This window comes from Bubalus bubalis, chromosome X (genome assembly GCF_019923935.1).
Source record: "Bubalus bubalis isolate 160015118507 breed Murrah chromosome X, NDDB_SH_1, whole genome shotgun sequence".
Classification (NCBI taxonomy): Eukaryota; Metazoa; Chordata; class Mammalia; order Artiodactyla; family Bovidae; genus Bubalus; species Bubalus bubalis.
In genome coordinates, this window is record NC_059181.1 from 34,180,980 (window position 1) to 34,203,955 (window position 22,976).

The 22,976-nt window shown below is 35.5% G+C and overlaps 1 protein-coding gene across 1 annotated transcript in view; it reads right to left on the reverse strand.

Moving 5' to 3' along the window:
- Nucleotides 1-5,132: 5,132 nt before the first annotated feature.
- TMEM47 (transmembrane protein 47) overlaps nt 5,133-22,976 on the reverse strand; it is a 29,193-nt gene continuing 11,349 nt past the window's right edge. Inside the window, exons 2-3 of the mRNA XM_006066999.4 lie at nt 18,546-18,686; nt 5,133-8,472 (exon numbers count right to left, since the gene is read on the reverse strand). Of these exons, the coding sequence (XP_006067061.1) occupies nt 8,294-8,472; nt 18,546-18,686 (320 nt within the window). The 3' untranslated portion in view covers nt 5,133-8,293. The remainder of the gene's footprint in view (nt 8,473-18,545; nt 18,687-22,976) is intronic.

Here is a 22,976-nt window from a genome sequence, read left to right on the forward strand (position 1 = left end):
AACTGAAAAGTTTATATGAAAAATATAACTGGAAATTTTATATGAAACTTTGTGCCTCTATGAGGATTTCTATATCAAATTTATGCAAATTTGTTCCCATAGTGAATAGCACCCATAACTTGGAGTTGAATGAGAAGCATACTTGTCATTCCTACTGTATAGCACATGGAACTATATTCAAAATCCTGTGATAAGCGATAATGGAAAAGAATATGAAATATATATATATATATGAATCACTGTATCTGAATCACTGTACAGTAGAAATTAACACATTGCAAATCAACTACATGGGCTTCCCAGGGGGTCCAGTGGTAAAGAACCCATCTGTCTATGCAGGAGACACAAGAGATGCGGGTTTGATCCCTAGGTGGGGAAGACACTGGAGTAAGAAATGACAACCCACTCCAGTATTCTTGCATGGAAAATTTCATGGGCAGAGGAGCTTGGTGGCCTAGTCCAACATAGGGTCACAACATCTCATTCTGCTTCTTTCATACACACCATGACTCAAATAATTAACATAGACATAATGGCTGGATAATGTGTAAGAACAATCACCTTAAAGTTAAAAATTGGAAAACTTTTTCTTGATGTCAAGAATTGCCATTATAACCACTGAGTAGTGATATGGCCACAAAGAGGAAGTTACTCTCCAAAAATGGTTTGATCCACAAGTTTTTCAGGGAGAGGGAGCATGATAGCATTATTTCTATCTTCTGTTAAAACACATTATCAAAGTCGAGTGAAGCAGTGTTTCTCTTCCATTTAACCCTTGATAATGTAATCCAGAAAAACATCTATTTCTGCTTTATTGACTATGACAAAGCCTTTGACTGTGTGGATCACAATAAACTGTGGAAAATTCTGAAAGAGATGGGAATACCAGACCACCTGATCTGCCTCTTGAGAAACCTATATGCAGGTCAGGAAGCAACAGAACTGGATATGGAACAACAGTCAAGGCTGTATATTGTCACCCTTCTTATTTAATTTATATGCAGAGTACATCATGAGAAACGCTGGGCTGGAAGAAGCACAAGCTGGAGTCAAGACTGCCGGGAGAAATATCAATAACCTCAGATATGCAGATGACACCACCCTTATGGCAGAAAGTGAGGAGGAACTAAAAAGCCTCTTGATGAAAGAGGACAGTGAAAAAGTGGGCTTAAAGCTCAACATTCAGGAAACTAAGATCATGGCATCTGGTCCGATCACTTCATGGGAAATAGATGGGGCAACAGTGGAAACAGTGTCAGACTTTATTTTGGGGGGCTCCAAAATCACTGCAGATGGTGACTGCAGCCATGAAATTAAAAGATGCTTACTCCTTGGAAGGAAAGTTATGACCAACCTAGATAGCATTTTAAAAAGCAGAGACATTACTTTGCCAACAAAGTTCCGTCTAGTCAAGGCTATGGTTTTTCCAGTGGTCATGTATGGATATGAGTTGGACAGTGAAGAAAGCTGAGTGCCGAAGAATTGATGCTTTTGAATTGTGGTGTTGGAGAAGACTCTTGAGAGTCCCTTGGACTGCAAGGAGATCCAACCAGTCCATTCTAAAGGAGATCAGTCCTGGGTGTTCATTGGAAGGACTGATGCTAAAGCTGAAACTCAAATACTTTGGCCACCTCATACAAAGAGTTGACTCATTGGAAGACTGATGCTGGGAGGGATTGGGGGCAGGAGGAGAACGGGATGACAGAGGATGAGATGGCTAGATGGCATCACCGACTCGATAGACATGAGTTTGAGTGAACTCTGGGAGTTGGTGATGGATAGGGAGGCCTGGTGTGCTGCGATTCACGGGGTCACAAAGAGTCAGACACGACTGATCGACTGAACTGAACTGAATATAATTCCCCATTCATAATAATTTTAAGAGAAATGTCTTCTCTTCAGGTTTAAAACAATTTCTTTGAACTCTTCATTGTGAACTATATTTTTACCAAAAAATGAAATAGGTTACATGATATTGTTTTACCTTTATGATGATAAATTCAAAGCAACCAAGGGGCAGTCTTGAGTACCATCATCACACATATGTAAAGTGTTTTAACTCTATGCCTGTCTCTCTTTTGTAGTATAAGAAATGCCTTCAGGTCACCCACAGAACATCCTCACTCAAGCCAAAATCGGTATATAAACTTTATATACTTATATAAAGTATATACATATAAGCTATATAGATAGATAGATGGTGATTGCAGCCATGAAATTAAAAGACGCTTACTCCTTGGAAGGAAAGGTATGACCAACCTAGACAGCATATTAAAAAGCAGAGACATTACTTTGCCAACAAAGGTCCTTGACTAGACAGTCAAGGCTATGGTTTTTCCATTGGTCATGTATGGATGTGAGAGTTGGACTATAAAGAAAGCACGATACTCGATGCTTGGGGCTGGTGCACTGGGATGACCCAGAGGGATGGTGTGGGGAGGGAGGAGGGAGGAGGGCTCAGGATGGGGAGCACATGTATACCTGTGGTGGATTCGTTTTGATGCTTGGCAAAACTAATACAGTGTTTCAGGTTTTAAAAAAAAAAAAAAAGTAAAAAAAAAAAAGAAAGCTGAGCACTGAAGAATTGATGCTTTTGAACTGGGGTGTTGGAGAAGACTCTTGAGAGTCCCTTGGACTGCAAGAAGATCCAACCAGTCCATCCTAAAGGAGATCAGTCCTGAGTGTTCATTGGAAGGACTGATGCTGAAGCTGAAACTCCAACACTTTGGCCACCTGATGCAAAGAGCTGACTCATTTGAAAAGACCCTGATGCTGGGAAAGATTGAGGGAAGGAGGAGAAGGGGACGACAGAGGATGAGATGGTTGGATGGCATCACCAACTTGATGGACATGAGTTTGGGTAAACTACGGGAGTTGGTGATGGACAGGGAGGCCTGGCATGCTGCGATTCATGGGGTCCTATAGAGTCGGACACGAACTCTGAAGCAACTGAACTGAACTGAACTGAACCTATATATATATAGTATATAGATATACTATGCATATATAGTGTAGGTACTATTTTCTTCATTGATCCATGTCACATGCAGAAACTCAACTGTTCACGGTTTTTGCTGGTTTGATGACATTTTCCAGTACTTGTTCCAAGCTTCTTTTATAATCACTATTTCTATGAAGTCATTCAACTTGAAAATAATTGCTTGCCAAAACTGAGTTTCTCTGGTGAACCACTCAACACAGTTTTAGTTTTACAAAGAACACCATTCTTTGTGTGCTGTTAATCTTGGCTTTGAAACACCACATATTATCCTTCCCACTTGAACAGTTCAGCTCCTGTTCTCTTGGTTACACTTTAGAACCATTAGACTTACGGCTGGAATATCAATGTGAGTCACCTAGCTGGTGACTCTTTGAAAACAGATTTTCCAAGTATGGCTATATGGATCCTCTGCTCATAGCAACATCTAGTAGTTGTTAAAAATGTGAGGACTTCCTGAACAGTCTGCAAACCTGCATTTAATCAGAAAAATTGCTGGCATTTATTACATGGAGTTTTGTTACTTAGTCTGATTTTAACTTTGACATTAAGTATCTATGACATTGTGTCCCCAATACGTGACACAGAAGTCATTCAAGTTATTCAAATAAATTAGTGCTTCCTGTGAAAATACTATGAGCTTAATTTTCAGTTTTATTTGCTCATTTAATCTTATCTCATTTAAGACTGCACTTCTAAAAAGCTATGAACAGAAGGTCATAACATGAAAATTTGATCAATAAATTAAAAATCCAGGTATTCAGTGGATTATTCTACAGAATACCAAATAATTTCACAATCAGTTCATTTTCTAACCAAAATGACTTAAAAACCTACCAAAAATGGAACATTTTGTTGACAAAGCATGGGCCTGACAATAAAACAAACCACAAATTGACTATATGGCCATTATGGCAAAGCAAATTAAAACTGTTTTCCTATTTCATGTTCACAGTGAAATCTCTGAAGGCAGTGAATTTTCCCTTGTCAAATCCTACTGAAGTTATGTCTCCATGCCTTCCAAATTCATAGAAACTGGGTCATGGATAATTACAAGGCTAGACATGTTTGTAAAGGTGTTTTGTACATGAGAATTCTGTATGAAAATGAAAGTACTTTATACTGAAAATATAATACATCAAATGAATGATGCTACTCCATCAAAGTAGAATAAGGTCATTGAAAAGGAAAATTTCTACAATGGTAGAAAATTTGTGAAAGTGTTAGAATTTATTTGGATTGGCCAAACAGTTCATTTAGGTTTTTTGTAACATCTTACAGAAAAACTTGAACAAACTTTTTGGCCAACCCATTATAACTTAAACATGCATACTTTTGAACATCTGATATTAAGTATCTCATAGATCTACTAATGATTTATAATTTTTCAGCAGAAAAATATACTGTGAACCTGTCAAGATTTGAGGGTTCATATGAGCCATAAAAGGATATATGTCTTCATGACAAAAATCTGTATTTTAATTTAAACTGATTTTATTAACACAGAAAGTTTGCTCAATTATATATGGTTCTATTTCTATCTTCCAGGAAGTTTTCTGGCAATCATACAAGTAAATTTTTGGCTCTAATATAAGTTCCTTTCCAAGTATACTCACAATTTATTTAGCACAAAGGGTGACAGGAAATTTGGACTTACAATTTATGAACTTCTTCACATACACATACACACATTGAAAATTTTAAGTGTCTAATTAAAAAACAGAAATAATACAGGAAAGTCTTCTTTAATGTACACTGCAACTATTGAAAACTGAACAAAAACCAAAATAGAGGATCAAATCCTTCACTACTCTAATTGTGCGATAAGAGTAGGAAAAAGGATAACCTATACTCTATCTCCTGTCTGTGCCTTTTAAAATGAAAGTTTTAAAAAAGACATTTAATATCCTTTATTTTATTGCTCACATAACTCAGCTGCAGAGGACAGAAAGGATTTGGGAAGATAATTTGAAACAAAAAAAGTTTAAAAAAATTTTTACACAAAATGAATATGTCATATCAAGCTATGTTTTCTAAATAACATATATTTTACAAAAGAGAAAATGAAGACATATAATTTAGAAACCTGTTAAAAAGAGTCCACACAGTAGAAAAGACACAAAGTCAAACGACATCAGGGAAGCCACTTTTATTTTTATTTTTTCCACATAGATAATTTCATGTCAGCTACAAAAATCATGAAATGAAGAACTAATCGTGAAACTGCAAACTCAAAAACCACTGGATTGATAAACAGGATCTCCCCAATGGACTGTTAAAAAAATAACCAGAATACCATGAATTCATATTTAAGTAGTAAACATGTCATATATTTTAAAATAATAAATATAGAACAGCAGTAGAGAAACTAATAGCATAAACAGCATGGAGTATATTTTATTTTTAAGACAGATGAAATTTCTAGGCACAGTTTTAGGCATTAAAGAGGACACAGAGGCATAGGTTAGTGTGTGCTGCTCTGTACAAAAATACAGTCTGAATAAATTACATTGCTAGCCATACAATTAGACGTCACTTACCAGTCAGCTCATTGCATGTTTAATAATATACAGTTACATGCTAATCCATATATATCATTTATATTTCAAACACATAGGTCTCTCTATATTTGTCTTTAAAATTTACATGTTGAACTTACAAAAAGCTAAATTGCTGTGCAAGAAATCCAAATAACTAGCCCTGCTGAGTACTTTATGCTATATGTAGGTGTGTGTGTGTCTCTCTCTCTCCCTGACAAACAACGGGATTAGAGTTAATAGTTTGGCTAGTAAGAAAACAATAAACAAACCTAAAGCTGCAAAGACATAATATTATTGTGGGTGAAAAATTCACTTGTGTTTATTCTGATAGACAAAACAGTATTTCAAATGAGCCATGATAACTTTCATGTTGTACTGAACTTGTTAGTAATGAAACACTTTCAACTATTAGTGATGGTAGAAATATAGCAAAGGACTCTTCACTGGAAAGGGGAAAAAAGTAATATAAGAAATCTACTTTTCATTAAACTGCAAATATGTGTGCCTTGGCTATACCATATTCTGTCACTTCCAGCTTTTTCAAATTGACAGAGAATGAAGACTTGATCAAGACTCGAGATGTGGTACTGGTCTAACAGCACGCTGCTCCTCTACTAGGACTAAGAAAAGTGCCTCATTGCTGTCAGCACCAAAGTACTGTTCTTCCATTACTCGGGAATAAAGATTCTCTCACAACAGAGAGTGTTTAGTAGCCGAAATCCCTATCCAATAAATATCGTATTTCCCATGCTGCTCTGCTAATATGCAATTAACTACAAGACAGTCTGGCCCAGATTTTACTATTTCTCAAGAAAATTGCTTCAAAAGATTCTATAATAGTAATATCTTTCTGGAAAATGTCCACTCATAGTTTCTTACGATTCTATACAGGATTATTTACTTTTATAAAGGTTTCTCTTTAGAATGCACTTAATTAGTTTTGTCTGTCATTGCTAAAATAAGCCCGGTTCTTCAAATTTACTTCATGATTCCATAGAAAAGTCACAAGATAAGAGGTTTTAAGCATTTGAATAATAAAATAGTGGATTTTTTCCTGTTGTTTTTGGCAACAGTTCTTAAGACAAGCTGAAAGCAGAACTCTGCTTTGGGAGGTAAAGCAAATTATTAAACACTACTGATGTAGTCCTGTTCTTAATGGATTTTGCAATACAACAGAATATAGGTATTTTTTAAATGGTTTCTCCAATGCTTCTTTCTGCAAGAGGGCCAAATAGTGTCCTTGTTAACAAAAATAATTATTTATAACTTTTATATTAGAACTGTATATTTGCTATAAAAATATGTTTATAATTAAACTATCCAAATTTGTATATTAAACAGGATTAACACAAGTTTGCAGTGTAAGATTCGCTGCAAACTTATTCCCTATTATTTCCTTCCATTTGAACAATCAATAAATGATTCCCTTACCACAAATCCATCTTAATTGTGTGCACAAATCAGTTAGCCCATTAGTTAACTTCAGAGGACCAGGTGATAACCAGATGAAAACCAGATGAATTCTACTCCTCTACTGACAATTATATAAATCTATCACTATTCCTTTTTTAATGAAGACATTTAAAATACTTGGGGAAAAAGAAGCCTTCTATTTTAATGACTTTTAAACAAAATGATCATCCTAATTGTTACACTCTTTTGAACTACAGTGCTTACAAAAGAATCATTAATTTTCAGATTAACACCATTTCAATTTTCTTCTTATACAATTCTATTTAACACTTTCCAATGAGAACATAGAACAAAAGCTTTTATATGCACTTTTGTACAGTAAATAAGTGTGAATACCGATCTAAGCCTCTTAACAACGTGTACAAGGTTAGTGTTCAAATCACTTCACAGAGCAAATATTAATTTTATGTGCAATAGGCAAATGCAGGTGTAGGGTTAGGGAACAACTTATTACCATTTATACTAACGGCTCACCTTCTATAAAAATACTTAAGCTTGTTACATATGCACAATTGTTTGCTGTAATGTTTGGTAAGTGATTTAAAGGGTACTTAGGACAAAAGCAATCATGCATATTTCTTTCGAGTTGCCCCAGGGAAAATAGAGATTCTCAATTTTTCCTCATTCTAGATATGGCTGAGGCACAATTTCTAACCACATAATGAAATGCACATGTCTCCAAATTTTGACTCCCTTCCCATAGAGATGCTCATTGCCAAAGCATAACCTCCCATTAAAACATAGGTGGAATATGTATCATTAACCCAGTTACATTCAGAACCCCCATTAGATGCTGAAGGGAAGTTTACTTTTCAAGAGTTCACTCAAGCAAATAACCAATGTAGTCACTGGATGGGATAAGCAGGCAATAAGGACTCTAACAGTGGAATCCTTGTCAGCGCAAAGGAACTTCTAAATGTTGTTTATGCCAGCTGTTCCCCTGCAGGCAATAGGAGATTCAGGCATTTCTCATTCCAACTAGTTTCTCACAATAGTTGCTGTCATATAGACCCTTCGCTTGTCAAGAAAAGTGACATGAATATATTGGAAGTTTGCAGCATTTGCCTATGTCTAATCAGCTCTCTTAATTTGTGCAGGTCCCTAAAATGGATGTAAAAGCTGGTTATGATGTTGACAGCCAAAAGGCAAAAGATATTAAATCAACTGAGCAAATTGTTTGATGCTCCGCAAGTGTTTTAGAAAATGATGAATTAGAAAAAATGCAGACGTAATCCTTTTGTTGGATGGTTGATTTTTTTTTTTTAATTTGAGACTACTGGTTCTAGTAATAGTCTTCGTAGTTCTTAGGGTTCAGGCAATAAAGAATGGCACCCCCAAATGAAAATATAGTTGCACCCCAGGCCAGGCCATAACCCCAGTTGAACTCATGGTAAATTTTCAAGCTCACAGTTTCAATGAACTTGATTGGGTAAAGAACCAGGCTGCAAACCTGTAAAACAACTGAAAGAAGAAAAACAAATCAAAATTAGGAAAATGTTATTTACAGGAAATAAAATGATATACAAATATACATATGTATGAGAATTACACTTTAATCAAATAAAAAAGTCAAAAAATTGGAAGCATTGCTTATTCTAGATGGTATACTTTAAAATACTGACAACTTTTTCTGTTTAACACTATTTCACAGTACAGTAAGGATTACTCTATTAATAAATAGCAAATTACTATAATAGTATTTGATGAAATAGTATAATATACTAATTTATATGAACATGCAAAGTAGTGATTCTCAGTTTACAAACACATATAATTATCACTCTTATGGCAAGTAGTACTAGTTTAGGTAAACTGTTTTACTATATAAAACTTGTAAATAGCTTCCCAAGAATAGTGACCCCCAAATACCAGCTAAAAACCTTTATAATTTATTTATACTCTTGAGAAATTAGGGAATCTGAATTCATTTGTACTGATTAAACTGGTATACTTGTGATTCAAGATGTACTTTTGTTGTTGTCACTTCTCAGTATCATCTAACTCAGCCTAATATTCAAGAAAATCCTACCTTGATGTCCTTACTTATATTACTATTTTTATTCTTTTCTTCTCATCTAGTTTATACCTCTCATCTCTTAAAATGGGTTCAAAAGTCATCTTTGTCAAGAAGGCACACCGACTCATACCCTATTAGATATAACAGATGACATTTATATATTTATACCTCACTTATTTTCAAAAAAGAATAAAGTCTCTGAAGGCACGGAACATAATCAGACTAGAAAACCTAAGCTAATGATGTCTATCACAATGGGACACAAAACTTAGCTCTTACTTCTTCGTTAAATCTTAGTTCTGAGTCAGGGCTAACGGAAATGTGATGAGTCATACTTAGTAAAATATTTATATGAGAGATGCTGGATTACATAAGAGATGATATCTTCCATTCAAAATCATAACCTTCTAGTTTATGTAACATTACAACTGCTACATAATTTCTCTTTTATTTCAATCAATTTAATAAGAATTTACAAGATGCATCTGCCTTATAGATGCATCTCTACTATATGATGGCTCCCACTCTAAAGAAAGAGAGAACCTTCTCCCTGGAAACTCTGAGATACAGTAGTATGTGACATGGGTTGGCAAACTACCAAATCTGGTCTGCTATTTATTTTTGAAAAAAGTTGTACTGGAACACAGGCTCATTCATTTATGTACTGTCCATACTACCATGGCAGAGTTGAATGGATGGAACAGAAACCATGTGGCCCACAAAGCCAGAAATATTTACTATCTGGCCCTTTATAAAAAAGCTTGCCCATCCCTAATATATAACATAAATTCTGGGTTAAAATGATTCTTCCTTAACTCATCTTAAAAATACCATAAATTCCAAAATGCAACAACAAAAATGTGAATAATGTGTAGGAGGCAAGAATAAACTTTGAAAAAGTAAAAAATGATTCAGTTTACATTTTTTTAAAAAAGAGCAGCAGGATGGATAGCATGTCTAATTAAACTGGAATTTTGTGCTTTAAAATCTACTCTCATCTATTCTCAGTACCTGTAAAATATCATTATTACCAATATGATTAATGTTCCTAGAAAGTCTACATAACAGTCATCTGTCTCTGGCATAAAACTGATGAAATACAGAAGACTCATGAGGGCATGATTCCTCAAAGTCATTACTTTCGATAAGGCTCAGACTTGGAGTGACGTGACCTTTCTGAAACCAGATACAAGAATTCCAAACATTTTTGCTATGTAGCTCAACACTCCTCTGGGCCAGCACTGGCCTACCATACTTCCACATACTACTGAGCTGTTTGCCATTTAGTCAGTAAGTTATGTCCGACTCTTTTGCAACCCCATGGACTGGAGCCCGCCAGGCTCTTCTGTCCATAGGATTTTCCAGGCAAGAACACTGGAGCAGGTTGCCATTTCCTTCCTTCTTGTGTTCTTGCTTTCTTGTATTATCACATCTCTTAGCAACACCTGCCATATTTTGTACTTCTTTACTAATAATGGACTGCCTAACCATGAGGGTAGCAACTTGTGTTACCAATGCCTTAAACTGCATCACTTTAGAAACATTTGTTAAATGAGTAAATGAATTTTACTCATTTACTAAATGAGTAAATATACTAAATTTACTACATATTTGTAAATTTGTTGAATTTGAGTAAATGAATTTTACTCATTTGTTGAATGAGTAAATGAATTCTACTCATTTACTAAATGAGTAAATACACTAAATTTACTACAAATTTAATATTTAATTCGACCCTGACCCAGGGATTGAACCCGTGTCTCCTGCTTGGCAGGCAGATTCTTTACCACTGAACCACCTGGGAAGTCCTTACTTCTGCGAGTGGATAGATAAATAGGCCCATATAAAAGGAGAATCTCTCAACATTCACAATAGAAATCACACTTTGTTTATAGTTTTAAAATCTCAGAAAAAGTTTTAAGTCATTGTTAGAACAACTAACAGCCTATTATATAATCTACACTTCTATTTCCAGCCAGTAAGTGCTAAATGTGTATTAATTTAAAAACATTCAGCTAGGTCTCTGCCTTTGTGAGGGAAAAGGTGCTTGCATGTTTTAAATGTCTTAAAATTAACAAGAAGTCAATTAGTATCAACTGTGAAATACAGAAAAAATATTTCAAAATTACTATGTTAAAAAGAAAAAAAAGCATTTTTCTGTTTGGTTTCTATACTCTGGTCACTAATCAAATCATGACTGATCCTGCCAGGATATGACTGAAATATGAATGTGAATTAGGAATAGTAAAATCCATTTACTCATTCAACAAATACTTGAATGTTTCTAAAGTGATGCAGTTTAAGGCACTGGTAACACAAGTTGCTACCCTCATGGATAGGCAGTCCATTGTTAGTAAAGAAATACAAAATATGGCAGGTATTGCTAAGAGACGTGATGATACAAGCAAGCAAGAACACAACACAGAGAGCTGCAGGCTGCCCTTTTAGATGAGACTTCAAGAAGGCCTCTCTGGTGAGGAGTCATTAGAATACAGACCTGAATGAAGTGAGGGGTGCAGGTCAATACAGTAGGAGGTGAGTGATCCTGGGTAGAGGGCACAGGCAGGTAACAAATGAAGGAGCACATTATGTATAGCGGAATATCAGTAAGGATGCTGCAGATACAGTACAGCAGTACAGAGGGCAAGGAAGGGAACAGCATGAGATGGGATGCAAAAGACAGCAGGAGGCCATTCAGGAGTGGTCTTGTGAACCATGGTCAGGGGTCTGGATTTTGTTCTAAATGTGATGAGCAGCTCTAAGAGGAGTGTGAGCAGAGAAGTAACAACTGATCCGAATTATATTTTAAAAGGATTATATTGCTTCTTTGTCAGTCAGTCAGTCCCTGGAGTGAGGTGTTTACCTAGCCTGCTTTTAATACCCATTTCAATGTGTTTTATTTAGCAAATATTTGGCCTCCATGGTATAATACAAAGATATAGTTTCCCTCTAGTGGGAAAAAAAAAATACAACTCCATTAGGCTTCACTGGCCTCCTCCACTCTTCTGAGCAGCTTTCTTAGAGACAGAATTTTATTGTGTTGTTTGCCAGATGAAAATGACCCTAAAATGCTTTATGCTTCTTAATTATTTTTACTCTCTTTGGAATCACTGAGAAAAATGTGTGTAATGCAAAACTGAGAAAAAATATAAGCCTGCATTTGTAAATGATTTTCTTCATTTAATACAATATACAGATGCAGGTTAAAATGTCTCCTTGACTTTTGGTGAGCTGCAAAGGAAAAAAACAAACAAATCTAGAGTCCAGAACTGAAGAAAATGCCACCATACTCTACCACCAACCAATGAAACATAACAGATGCTGGTCATGGTATTTTCTATGCTCTATCTCAGAGGCATAAAGTAAAGTTGTGTAGCATTTTAGAATTTGAAGGGAATTTGAGGTTCATTTTATCCCCTCACCCTACTTTTTGGAAAAGAAGCAACAAAACTACCAGCCATGAAATTGTGCAGACAGAAAAAAGACAAGAACTCAGAGGTTCTTATGTTATTTCTAGTTTTCTTTAAGGGGATATTTTTCAATGTTTTCTATACTGAAATATTCAAAACACTCAATATTGAAATAGTCAATGTTCTCTAACATGGGGATATTTCAATATTTCAACAAATATTTATTGGACGCCCACTGTATTCTAGGTGAAAGGGATAAGACAGATAAGACATGGCCCATGTCCTTTGATATTTCATACCCTATCATGGATACAGACACACAGATACAAACAAATGCGTTCAACAGTAGTAGTAGAGGCATGTTCACTTAGAATCCATTCATCACGTTTATTGAGCTCTAATGATACTCCAAGTACCACTTCTGCCTGGAGAAAGAAGGGAGCTTCAGAGACGAAGCACTATTTGAACTTGCTCTTGAAGAGAAAGATGAAAAGACCTCTAGGAAGAAAAGACAGCTTGCCATAAAACTTAGATATAAGAGGGTGTGCCTATAGAAAATTCACATGGATAGAATGAAGGGTACAGTCACATGGAGGTGTTTGATTTAGACTATAAAAGGCTTAGTGTGTCATAAAAAATAATAAGACTGGTTTTTATAGGGAGACATCTCAGAGGTTATTTGAACTATAGATGCTGTTGGTACCCTATCCATATACTCTCCTTCTCATCATTCCGCTACATGTCAGCCTGACTTCCAACTGTCAGCACCTACACTTCTTTGCCCGACTTTTCCTCTGGCCACTAAAGCTACTTTGTCTGACTGTGAGGCAGATACAGTGTTCTGGGAAATTAACACTACTGTTGCCCCATCATCATCATCAACACCCCTTACCAATGACTATCAAAATTGGTTTACAAATACTCCAATTCCCTAGTCTTTCCAGTGAGGTAACTCTGAAGAGCATGTTCTGCGCTGGTTTCCAGAATTTTCCCGGGAAGATGAAGCTCCAGGTGCTTACATCGACAACTGGTTTGATAATGTACTGTTTATTGGCTGCCTTCTCTTCCCTGTCTCATTTTTCATATCTGCTCTTTTACCTCCCAGATTAAGTACTTGCACTTGACTCATGCCTTAGATTCTGCCTCTGGGGAAACAAAAAGAGCAAATGATAAGACCAGATTTGTATTTCAGAATTATACCTCATGTGTTTGTGTGCAAGACAGACTAAATGGGGAGGAAACTGGAGAAGAACAGGCCCCTATGAGGTGAGTCTGGGCATGGATACCTGTGCAAAGTGATGATTAGGTAATGTCAGTGGGAAAGGTCAGGGAAAGGAAGACTATAAAAGAAAAACTGAGTAACTGGATTCTAGGAAAGGGAAAGGAAAGACTCACATGAACAGTTTTAAGTAAACAGAAAAATAAAACAAATTAGGGGGAGATTCAAATTTGGGAACTGAGATGTTCCACTTGAGGAAGAGATATTCTCTCAACTAAGGCAGTAATGGTGGTGTATTAAAAAAGAGCTACAGATTTAGAAGATAATTTAAACGCAGAATTGATTGGACTATCCAGCCAAGTCTTCTATCAAATTTGCATACAGGAAACAATCATTTGAAAAATAAAAAGCATTTACACAGGAAAGGTTAACAAGAAGCTATCAATTTCCTTCCCTTTTAATTTAATCTGTTACTACTTCAAGGTAAGCAGTACATATGAAATGAATTATTGATGGTGATACTGTAAATTGTTCTAACCAAAGGGTAGTTTGATATGGATAAAGATCTGCGAATGAAAGAACTCCTTTTTAGTGTGAAATATAAGCTGGACACTGATTTGTCTGTCAAAATCTAGACTTGAGATACCTCCAGCCATCTCACTGCTCCTGATAGGACAGCGTGAAGGGCTGCAAAACACAAGCCTTTAGTCAGAGATGGAAAGCAGGTGCAGGATCCACCCCCCAAAAAATATCCCCATCCTGCATGAACAATCATCTACAGGAGGCTTTCTGCATCAAAAAAAGAAAGGAAACATCCTTAACAATACAATTAGTGGGGATCCTGTTATTTAAAATCTGGATAATGAACGACTCACAATTTCTGCAACTTGTCTTAAAGGCCATGGTAGGGGTGGGGGGTGCGAGGAAGGAAGCACAACTCCCAGTAGGGCAGGGCCTAGAAAGATTCATAAAACCAGACAACAAAAAAGCGGCCAGAAAAAGGCAACCCTTCTAATTGCACTAAGTTTTTAGTGAGAACTAGATGTCAGGTATCAGAATCTCATCAGCATTATCTGTCACTATCAATTACACAAAAAATAAACATGTTCTAAGTCAACTGTACTGGACATGTGCACAGTTTTCAGGATGTACCAGGGTTCAGCCATGCTGTACTGATTAGTCTGTGATCTTTATAACACTTTGAGTTGCTGCTGTCCTTCAGGTATTGTTCCCAAGAAGATGAAGTGACTTGAGTTATAAGATGGACTCCAACCACAGTACACAGTTGACAGATGAATTGAAAAATTCAAGGCTGATTCAGCTCTTGTTTTTCTACGTGTTACACATACCCCAAAACAGATGACTTGTGAAACTTCACTTGGGCTCTCAAATCAGAGTGATACCCTGAATTGAAACCCTGGCTCTGTGACTTACTAGTTGGACAACTCCAGAGAATTACTTAACCCTTCTAATCCTGCTTCTTCACTGATAATATAGAGAAAATAAATACCTAATCTTAAGACTGTTATAGCAGAGATAGGAATGTGCCATGGGTCTAGCAGGTAGGTGCCCAATTAATTATTATCATTATCAACAGTATTATTATAAATAATATATTATTCTGAACTCTAAATTTGTAGGACCAAAAAGTGGAAGAGTTGTAGAACACAGATGATTTAGATGGGCTGCAGCAATGACTAGCTCTTAGCTCTTCTAGCCATTATTCAAGCACGTACAAGCCTACCCTAAACCAAGGACCTCAGAGAAAAAGAGAAGATGAAAACCTTTACAATTTGTTTCCCTGTGTTTATAAGACTTAATCACCAGCTTTTAGTAAAAGCCTTTAAGAGTATATTATCTAAGGCCAGGATAGTGTAGTTGCATACTATAGGCACCCACCATATATTTGTTAAATAAATGAATGAAAAATGAATATATGAAATATAATTTCCAAACTATTACTTTTCTGAGCTGTCTTGGTCTTAAATCTGTGGTCACAGGAAACTTGCTGCTTCATAAATTCCCAAGAGAGCAATGGATTAAGAAAAACTGATTTACAGTTAGCTAGTTGTTTTCATGCCTGTCTTTTCCTATCAGATTATAAGTCACACACCTCAATCATTTTTCCATCATTCATTCAACTATTTACTGAGTGCCCTGGAGTACCAGGCACTGCATATGGTACTGAATTCATGATACAGTTCTGTGTAGAGATGTTTCCAAGTGGTAGTGCTATGTCTGTTTTGACTTTATGTACATGTCTTAGCAGAAGCAAAAAAAAAAAAAAAGAATTACTTCTTTGTTGAGGTAAATATCATTCCCTATGTGTGTGAATACCAAGATAAGGCTTAATATTATTTGCAGAAGAAAACGTTGTGAGAAAAGCAGAGAAACACAACCCATTTTCAAGTAGACCACAATGAGTAAAAAGGGAAAATAGCCCCAAATACACGTTTACAAAGAATCACTAAACTGGTGAGACAAGCCAACCACTAGAGTTAAGTATGTTTCATAAGAAGCAAGTAAGATAAACAACTGTGATTTTAGCTAGCATTGTTTCAAATAGGCAGATTTTCCAACTTTGTTCATCTTAACACCCAAATCATAAGTGCATTATTATGTGTAATAAATATCTTTTCCAGAAATCACCTACAGGCAACTCTCATAGCTTTTGTAGATGGGAGAGAGAAACCTTTCCATGACATGTTTCAAACAAACAGTAAGTTTTACCTTGCTTATATGCAAAGTGAACACTAAACTAATGGTATTTCAAAGAAAGCTTCTATAAGCACAGTCTCAAAAGAGAATGAGTAAAATTAAATTTCAGCACATGTACATTTTCAAAATGTAGCAGTATAATGATCATTTTAGGTCTCAGCAGGTAGAATAACATATGAATACTGCTGTAGGAGTTTGTCTTACTATTTTATAATTTACTAATATTTGTGGCAGCGAGAGCTAAAGCAAAAACTTTTTGACCAAATCCATTACTTTTAACTTATATTCATTTACATTGTTTTCTGCTACAACCAGTACTTTCACATTTTCATGAATTTTGCTGTAAGTTGAAAAAAAAATATAGAACTTCTGAGGAAAAAACTGGAACTTCTAGTTATTTCTGTAAGAATGTTTATAATAGGTACGTTAAACAACAGACTTCTTTAGTTTCTGCATATGCCATTATGGGGTAAGTTAAAGGCTAAATGGGATGGTAACTAAGTAGCACAATAATACTGGATATTTACAAGATAATGCCTACCATGCCTCTAAAATCTTCATAAATCAGAAACATATGAGTATTCTAAAAATTGTTCAAAACATAATTCATTTTAAAGAATCATATCATTTCAGAACAATTTATCAAATAATTCTATTATGATCGATTCTCTAATCACTATGTTAATAAATCCTAGCTGCAAAGATAAACTTATACTACAATTAAAATATCTACTTTGTTTCGTTCTAATAATAGGAAAAGAGTCTTGGTAAATCCATGAACTGAGACATAAAGTGGAGAAGAGTGGTAGAATCTTTAGGAGAATCTTCATGGTGTTCACAATAGAGAACTTTATTACACATGAGATCAACAAAATAATGATATTGTGGTATCTGCCTAAGAATTCAAAATATTTTTTGTAATAGTGTTTTCTACTGTATTAGACAGTATCTGCCATGCTATTTAGCCAGTTTTATAGGTGTCACAATACAATGAACAGTCCGTAACAGGCACCAAATAAACAGTGAATGAATGAATGAGGGATTCAGTAGTGAATGAACCACCAGTTTAAGGTTCAGTAGCCTCCTAGCCTCAGGTCCACCAGTAACTACTATGTGATTTTGAGCAAGTCACTTAAGAGATTTTAACTAGATCTATTTCTACATTCTTTCAGTCCTGTGGAGGTTTGTTTTTTATGACCTTTGCATTTTGACAAGTCCTTATGGGTATAAGAAGATGAACACAAACAGCAGGGGGCAGCAGAACACTTCTGATTTTATACTTTTTGATCCAATGACCCTTCAAATCCTGAGAAATTTCAGCTATCCCCATCTTTAAACAGCTTTTAAAAATCCATCTAACAGGCTAGATGGTTCTGTCAGTGTCTTCATTATTGAGAGTCACAGAGGCTTATTTTGCAGTCTTCAAATAAGACATGACTGACAGGGTAAATTGAAGGTACCACAAGAATATTTCAGCTGGAGTCATTTTTAAGAATATTTAAGAAGATTCTTATAAATGAAAATTAAACCCATATCAAATAATGTGCTGGGCTTTTAGCCTTATAAGCCCCTTTTCTAAACAGCCCCTGACTTTTAGTAAAACTTTGATTTTACCTGGGTTGATCCAAGCTGTGCTTCATGGAAAGAAGGTTGCTAAATGAATATGCCATTGACCTCACACAACTGAATTGCCTGATGGTTCATGTTATACATCATGATTTTTCAGAGTAACTGTGTTTATTTCAGAACAGATGTGTACCTTTAAGGGGACACATATTAGATTTCTCTTTTGTAGCTTTATGTCAGGAAAAAAAAGATAACACTGCCTTAAGATCATCAATGGGGGCAGTAAAAGGAAGAAAAAAATATATGTGAAGAAAGACTATTGGTAAATACACCTGCTGTAACTCCTAAAGCAAAAGCCCTAGCAAGAGACACTATTTATTCACGTTTTAGTTAGAATTTTAGAAATTGCCACCGTGTTATGTGAAATGCTTTAATACACTGAAAACCGATAATAAGCTTTAGCCAATTTACCCTAAAATATAACAAATGCCTCTGAACCTGTAGGTAAATATAGCAACCACATATTGCTTCTTCATGAGAGGGGAGGATGGTGGAAAGGTTCATGAAACTTTAATACTGGTTTGAAAGTAATGAATATATTTACCTGCTGCAAAAAGCATGACAGCAACAGGTCTATAGAAGCGCCTTCGAGATCCCACGCAGATGGAAATCAAACCCACCAGGAATGCGATGAGAATGATGGCGGCACCACCCAAGAGTAAAGCCAGAGTAGCAATCTGCCAGTCTGCAAAGAAAAAAAGAAAAGCGTTGCTTTTTTAAAGCAGTCAACTATGCTCAGCAGCAGTCACCTTGCAACAGCTAAATAGATGTGATTTTACTGCATACTAAACATCCTTTGGGATTTGAAATGTTTTGCAACAAAAATTACTATAAATGTCCTTATTCAAAAGTCTCCTATGTTAAGCTAAGCAGTTTTTAGACCATGGGTTTGCCATGCTTTTCTTCCAAGGATTCTATTAAGCATTCAGACTAAATTTGATGCCCCTTCCACAACCTATTTTCATTATTATTAAATTTTCTATTGAGCTATAACGTGCACAAATCATTAAGTACAGAAAGTAGGGAACTTAATGAATTGTATGTACACACTCATGTAAACACATCCAGATTAAGATATAAAACATTTCTACCACCCAGAAGGTTCTTTTGTGCCCCTCCACAGTCAATAATCACCCTCCCACTTGGGCGACAAACCAACATTATTTGTGTATTCAATTTGATTGTTCTTAAACTTTATGTAAATGCTATCAACACTTTTATGTCTGGCTTTTAACTCTGTGATATTTATTTTGTGTCTGGCTTTTATGTCTCTGATTCTCATCGATGTTGTTGCAGCGGTTGTAGTACTTTTTTTCTTTTGCTGTTCTTTTAGAAATCCTTTCTTTGCACTGAATCCCCACCTCTCAACTTTTTATTTGCCTTTCTTTCCCCCCTCATGAAAACAACTCTCCCAGCAAATTAGCATCAGGAAGATTTGTTGTTTGTTTTTTCCTCCTCTCTTTCCTTTCATTCTAATCTTACTGTTATATTTACCACCATAGGGATGGTTTCTGAAAGTAAGTATTCCCAAGGTGCCAGAATGGACTCTAAACAGTTCCCTGGCTCCTTTCTTCATTCACACATATTAACAGTAAGCATATACTGACCACTTACTACATGCAGGCCTCTGTACAGATTTAAGAGTCTACCAGGCCCTGAATGAAACATAAACCTCGCTGAAATGTATTTGTCACTTCTTACAAAATAGAGATTTAGAATGAGTATGACAGGAAACTGGCCCATTTTCCATTTTACAAGGGTAGAATGTTCGCTAAGAAGTAGAATGAATATATAAAAGCACCACTCAGCTTAGGAAGCATCATAGAAAATGATACAGTGAACATTCTTCTGTGGGATTTGTTTGGAAGTTCCTCTTCTGACCCTCACCTTAATGTATGTGCAAGAAAGAAAAATAGACTTTAATCCATGGTTAAATTGCAATACAGTCTATCTAAAGTCAAGAACTCATGATATTTTGATGCTGCACTTTGAAATTATCCCTCCAGAAAGCTTACAAAGTGCGCCCTTTGCCACTGCAGGATAAGGGGCAAGTAGAGAAACCTACAATCCCCTAAGATTTACTTCTTTTATTTACACTTACATAACCCTTCCTCAAGCATCCTCTTCCATATCCTCTCCTCCTAGTAAATTCTGGATATATAGCTGGCAGTGAGCTAGAACTTGCACAGCATTCAAGAAACAAACAAACAAGGGGAAAACAGAACAAATCCACACTCCTTAAAATATAAAGATGAATCACCAGAGAGTGCAGAGCATTTTTTATGCCATCTATTTGTAACAAAGCAATATAACTTCCAACAAAAGCATATCTGGCTTTCAATTAAAGTTTAAAAGGATAGCCATACTATGGGGTTTTTTTGGTTGTTGTTGCTATTGTTCCATAAAAGTATCATGTAGCTTTGAATTAAAAAAAAAAAAAAACAATAATAATAGTTCTTACATTTGGAAGTCTCTAAATTTCTTTGAAAAAGTTTATTCATGGCACTATTTTATTGTACTTTAACATAAGAGAATTCCTTCTGAAAAGTTGAAAGTTGAAATTTCTGAATAATAAATCAAATTTTCATGATTATCCAAGAGTTTGAGGTACAAAGAAAATAATAACATCAATCTACCCAGACATCAATCAAATCCCTGGAGACTTTAAGAGCCAATTTTCTTGCAGGAATATTATTTTCATAAAAAGATTATTGCTTTTAGTAACTTTCTCCAATTTATTTTAAATAAATAAGAATTTTTAAAGTATTAATTTTGTTTAAATCAAGATACAACTAAATATTCACTCACTTAAAAAATATCTTAAAAATATAAGCACAACAGATTGTCTTTTTCTGATAAGCTCTTTCAAATAGCCCCAAAGGCATAAATTGCCATACATTTGACTATTTCTAATTTTCAATCCAAAATAAAACAGGAATTTTGATCACTTTTCTCTGCTTTAAATATCCTCAAATAGTTAAAATATGTTATTTATTTGCATTTTGTAAAAAACAAGACTAAGGAAAAAAAACTGGCAAACTTTCCCCTATAAAGGGCCAGATATTAAATATTTTTGGCTTTGCAGGTCATGGCCTCTGTTATAACTACTCAACTCTACCACGCTGTGTGAAAGCAGCCCAAGACAGTATGTAAATAAATGAGCATGGTTGTGCCAAGAAAACTGTATCTACAAAAACAAGTGGGAGGCTGGTTCTGACCCTCAGACTATAGTTTACTGACCTCTGGTCTATGCCTGTGCATCATTTTAAAATGCTAAACTTTCTTCTAGGCCGCTCAGACATAATAATTTCAAAATGAAGTCAATCTGATAAACAGACTAGTACAGGAGTACAAAGTGGTGCTTATCCAGTATAGCAACAGATAACTGCAAAAAAAAATCCTAATCTCACATAATGTTCAATTTCCTTAACACAGTAATACTTTATTTCATATGGAAGGCCAATAAAGTACAATAGAAGCTACGAGAAGAATAAGAAGTATTAAAAGGGACTAGAACCTAATTAGGAAGAGAACCTCTTACAGCATAGGAAATAGTTTTAAAAAGCAAATGAATACAACCAGTTTTGATTTTCTTCTATATGTCCTATATTCACTTCGAGTATTGAGGCTGTAGCTAATGAGAAAGTCACTTCAGACATAGTGAAAAAAGAGCACCAATCCAGCATCTCCACTGCTGTGATATTGCTACCCTTCCCTTTGGGCCACAACTGTAGTTATCGGCTCAAGCAGAAAAGTCATTTTTATTTTCCGAGAGAGACTAGACTAGAATTGGGCCACATATGTCTGCCACTGTCCTGGCCAGAAGCTGAGGCTGAGACTAAAGTATTGAGGTTGTATCCCTGGTGGACAGTGCCAAGTTTGGGGATTGTTGTCATTATAACCATTCGGAATGAATCACTCAGGCAGGTTGCCCAGGACCAAAGCTTTAACTCACTGACCAGCTGAGTATCAATCAATAGGTTGAAAAAGTGGTTTGATATGGCTACCATAGTGAAGAAGGCTCAGGGCAGTTTTCAAGGTTTAGCACTAGTGTCGCTTTCAGTAAATAGCAACAGAATCCATTGTCCAAATATTAGGACCTGCCTCAGAGATAAAGTCAGGGACTATGTAGATTGGTCTGATACCACTTTCCTCTTTCTTAACTGAACAAAACTAGGAAATGGGGAATAAAACAAATCAAAAATACTTTTACAGATAACTACTAATGGCCATTAATTAATAGGCTGGGATTCCTGTTTACAAAGATATATATTTACTTACCTAGCAAATGTAGATTTAATAAGGATATATACATATAAAATGTTTTGTTATATACTATAGGACTTGGGCAATTTTACATTAATAGCATAATAAATGACCAAAAATCTCTATGCGAATTGCTTTTTCCATTAGAAGGTTTGCATGCCACAAATACTTACTAGCCCACATTCAGTATCTACAAAACAAATTAAAATATCATAAAATTCTCAATTTTCAGCTCCATTTCTTCAAAAAAATCATCTATTTTAAGTTCTCATAATTGGTTCATTTCTGTATCAATCTTAGTTCCCCAATTTTATAGCCCCCACAGTATTTAATCAGATGAAGTGTTAAGAGTCCTTAGAGATTTATTACTCTGCATTAGTTTTCTACATTTCTATAAATGATAAACTGATACTGTAGTGGAGCAGTGAACATAAACCAGCTCTGCAGAACATCAGCGGCCACAGTGCTGTTTCACAAACTGCAGTGCTCTGTACAATTAAAACTGGTCATTGTTCAATGTCAGGCCAGCTGATTTGAAACCTGAGTCTGGTTTCTAAGACCTGAGCAAATAAGTGATAATCGGTTTTGAGGAAATAATGTACAGGCCTTGGTCCATAAACTGGTTAGGTCTCAAACAGGCTGGAAGCGATGTTTTGGAAATGGAAATACAACCCGAAATGAGGCTGCCATTTCAGGTTGTACTTCCACC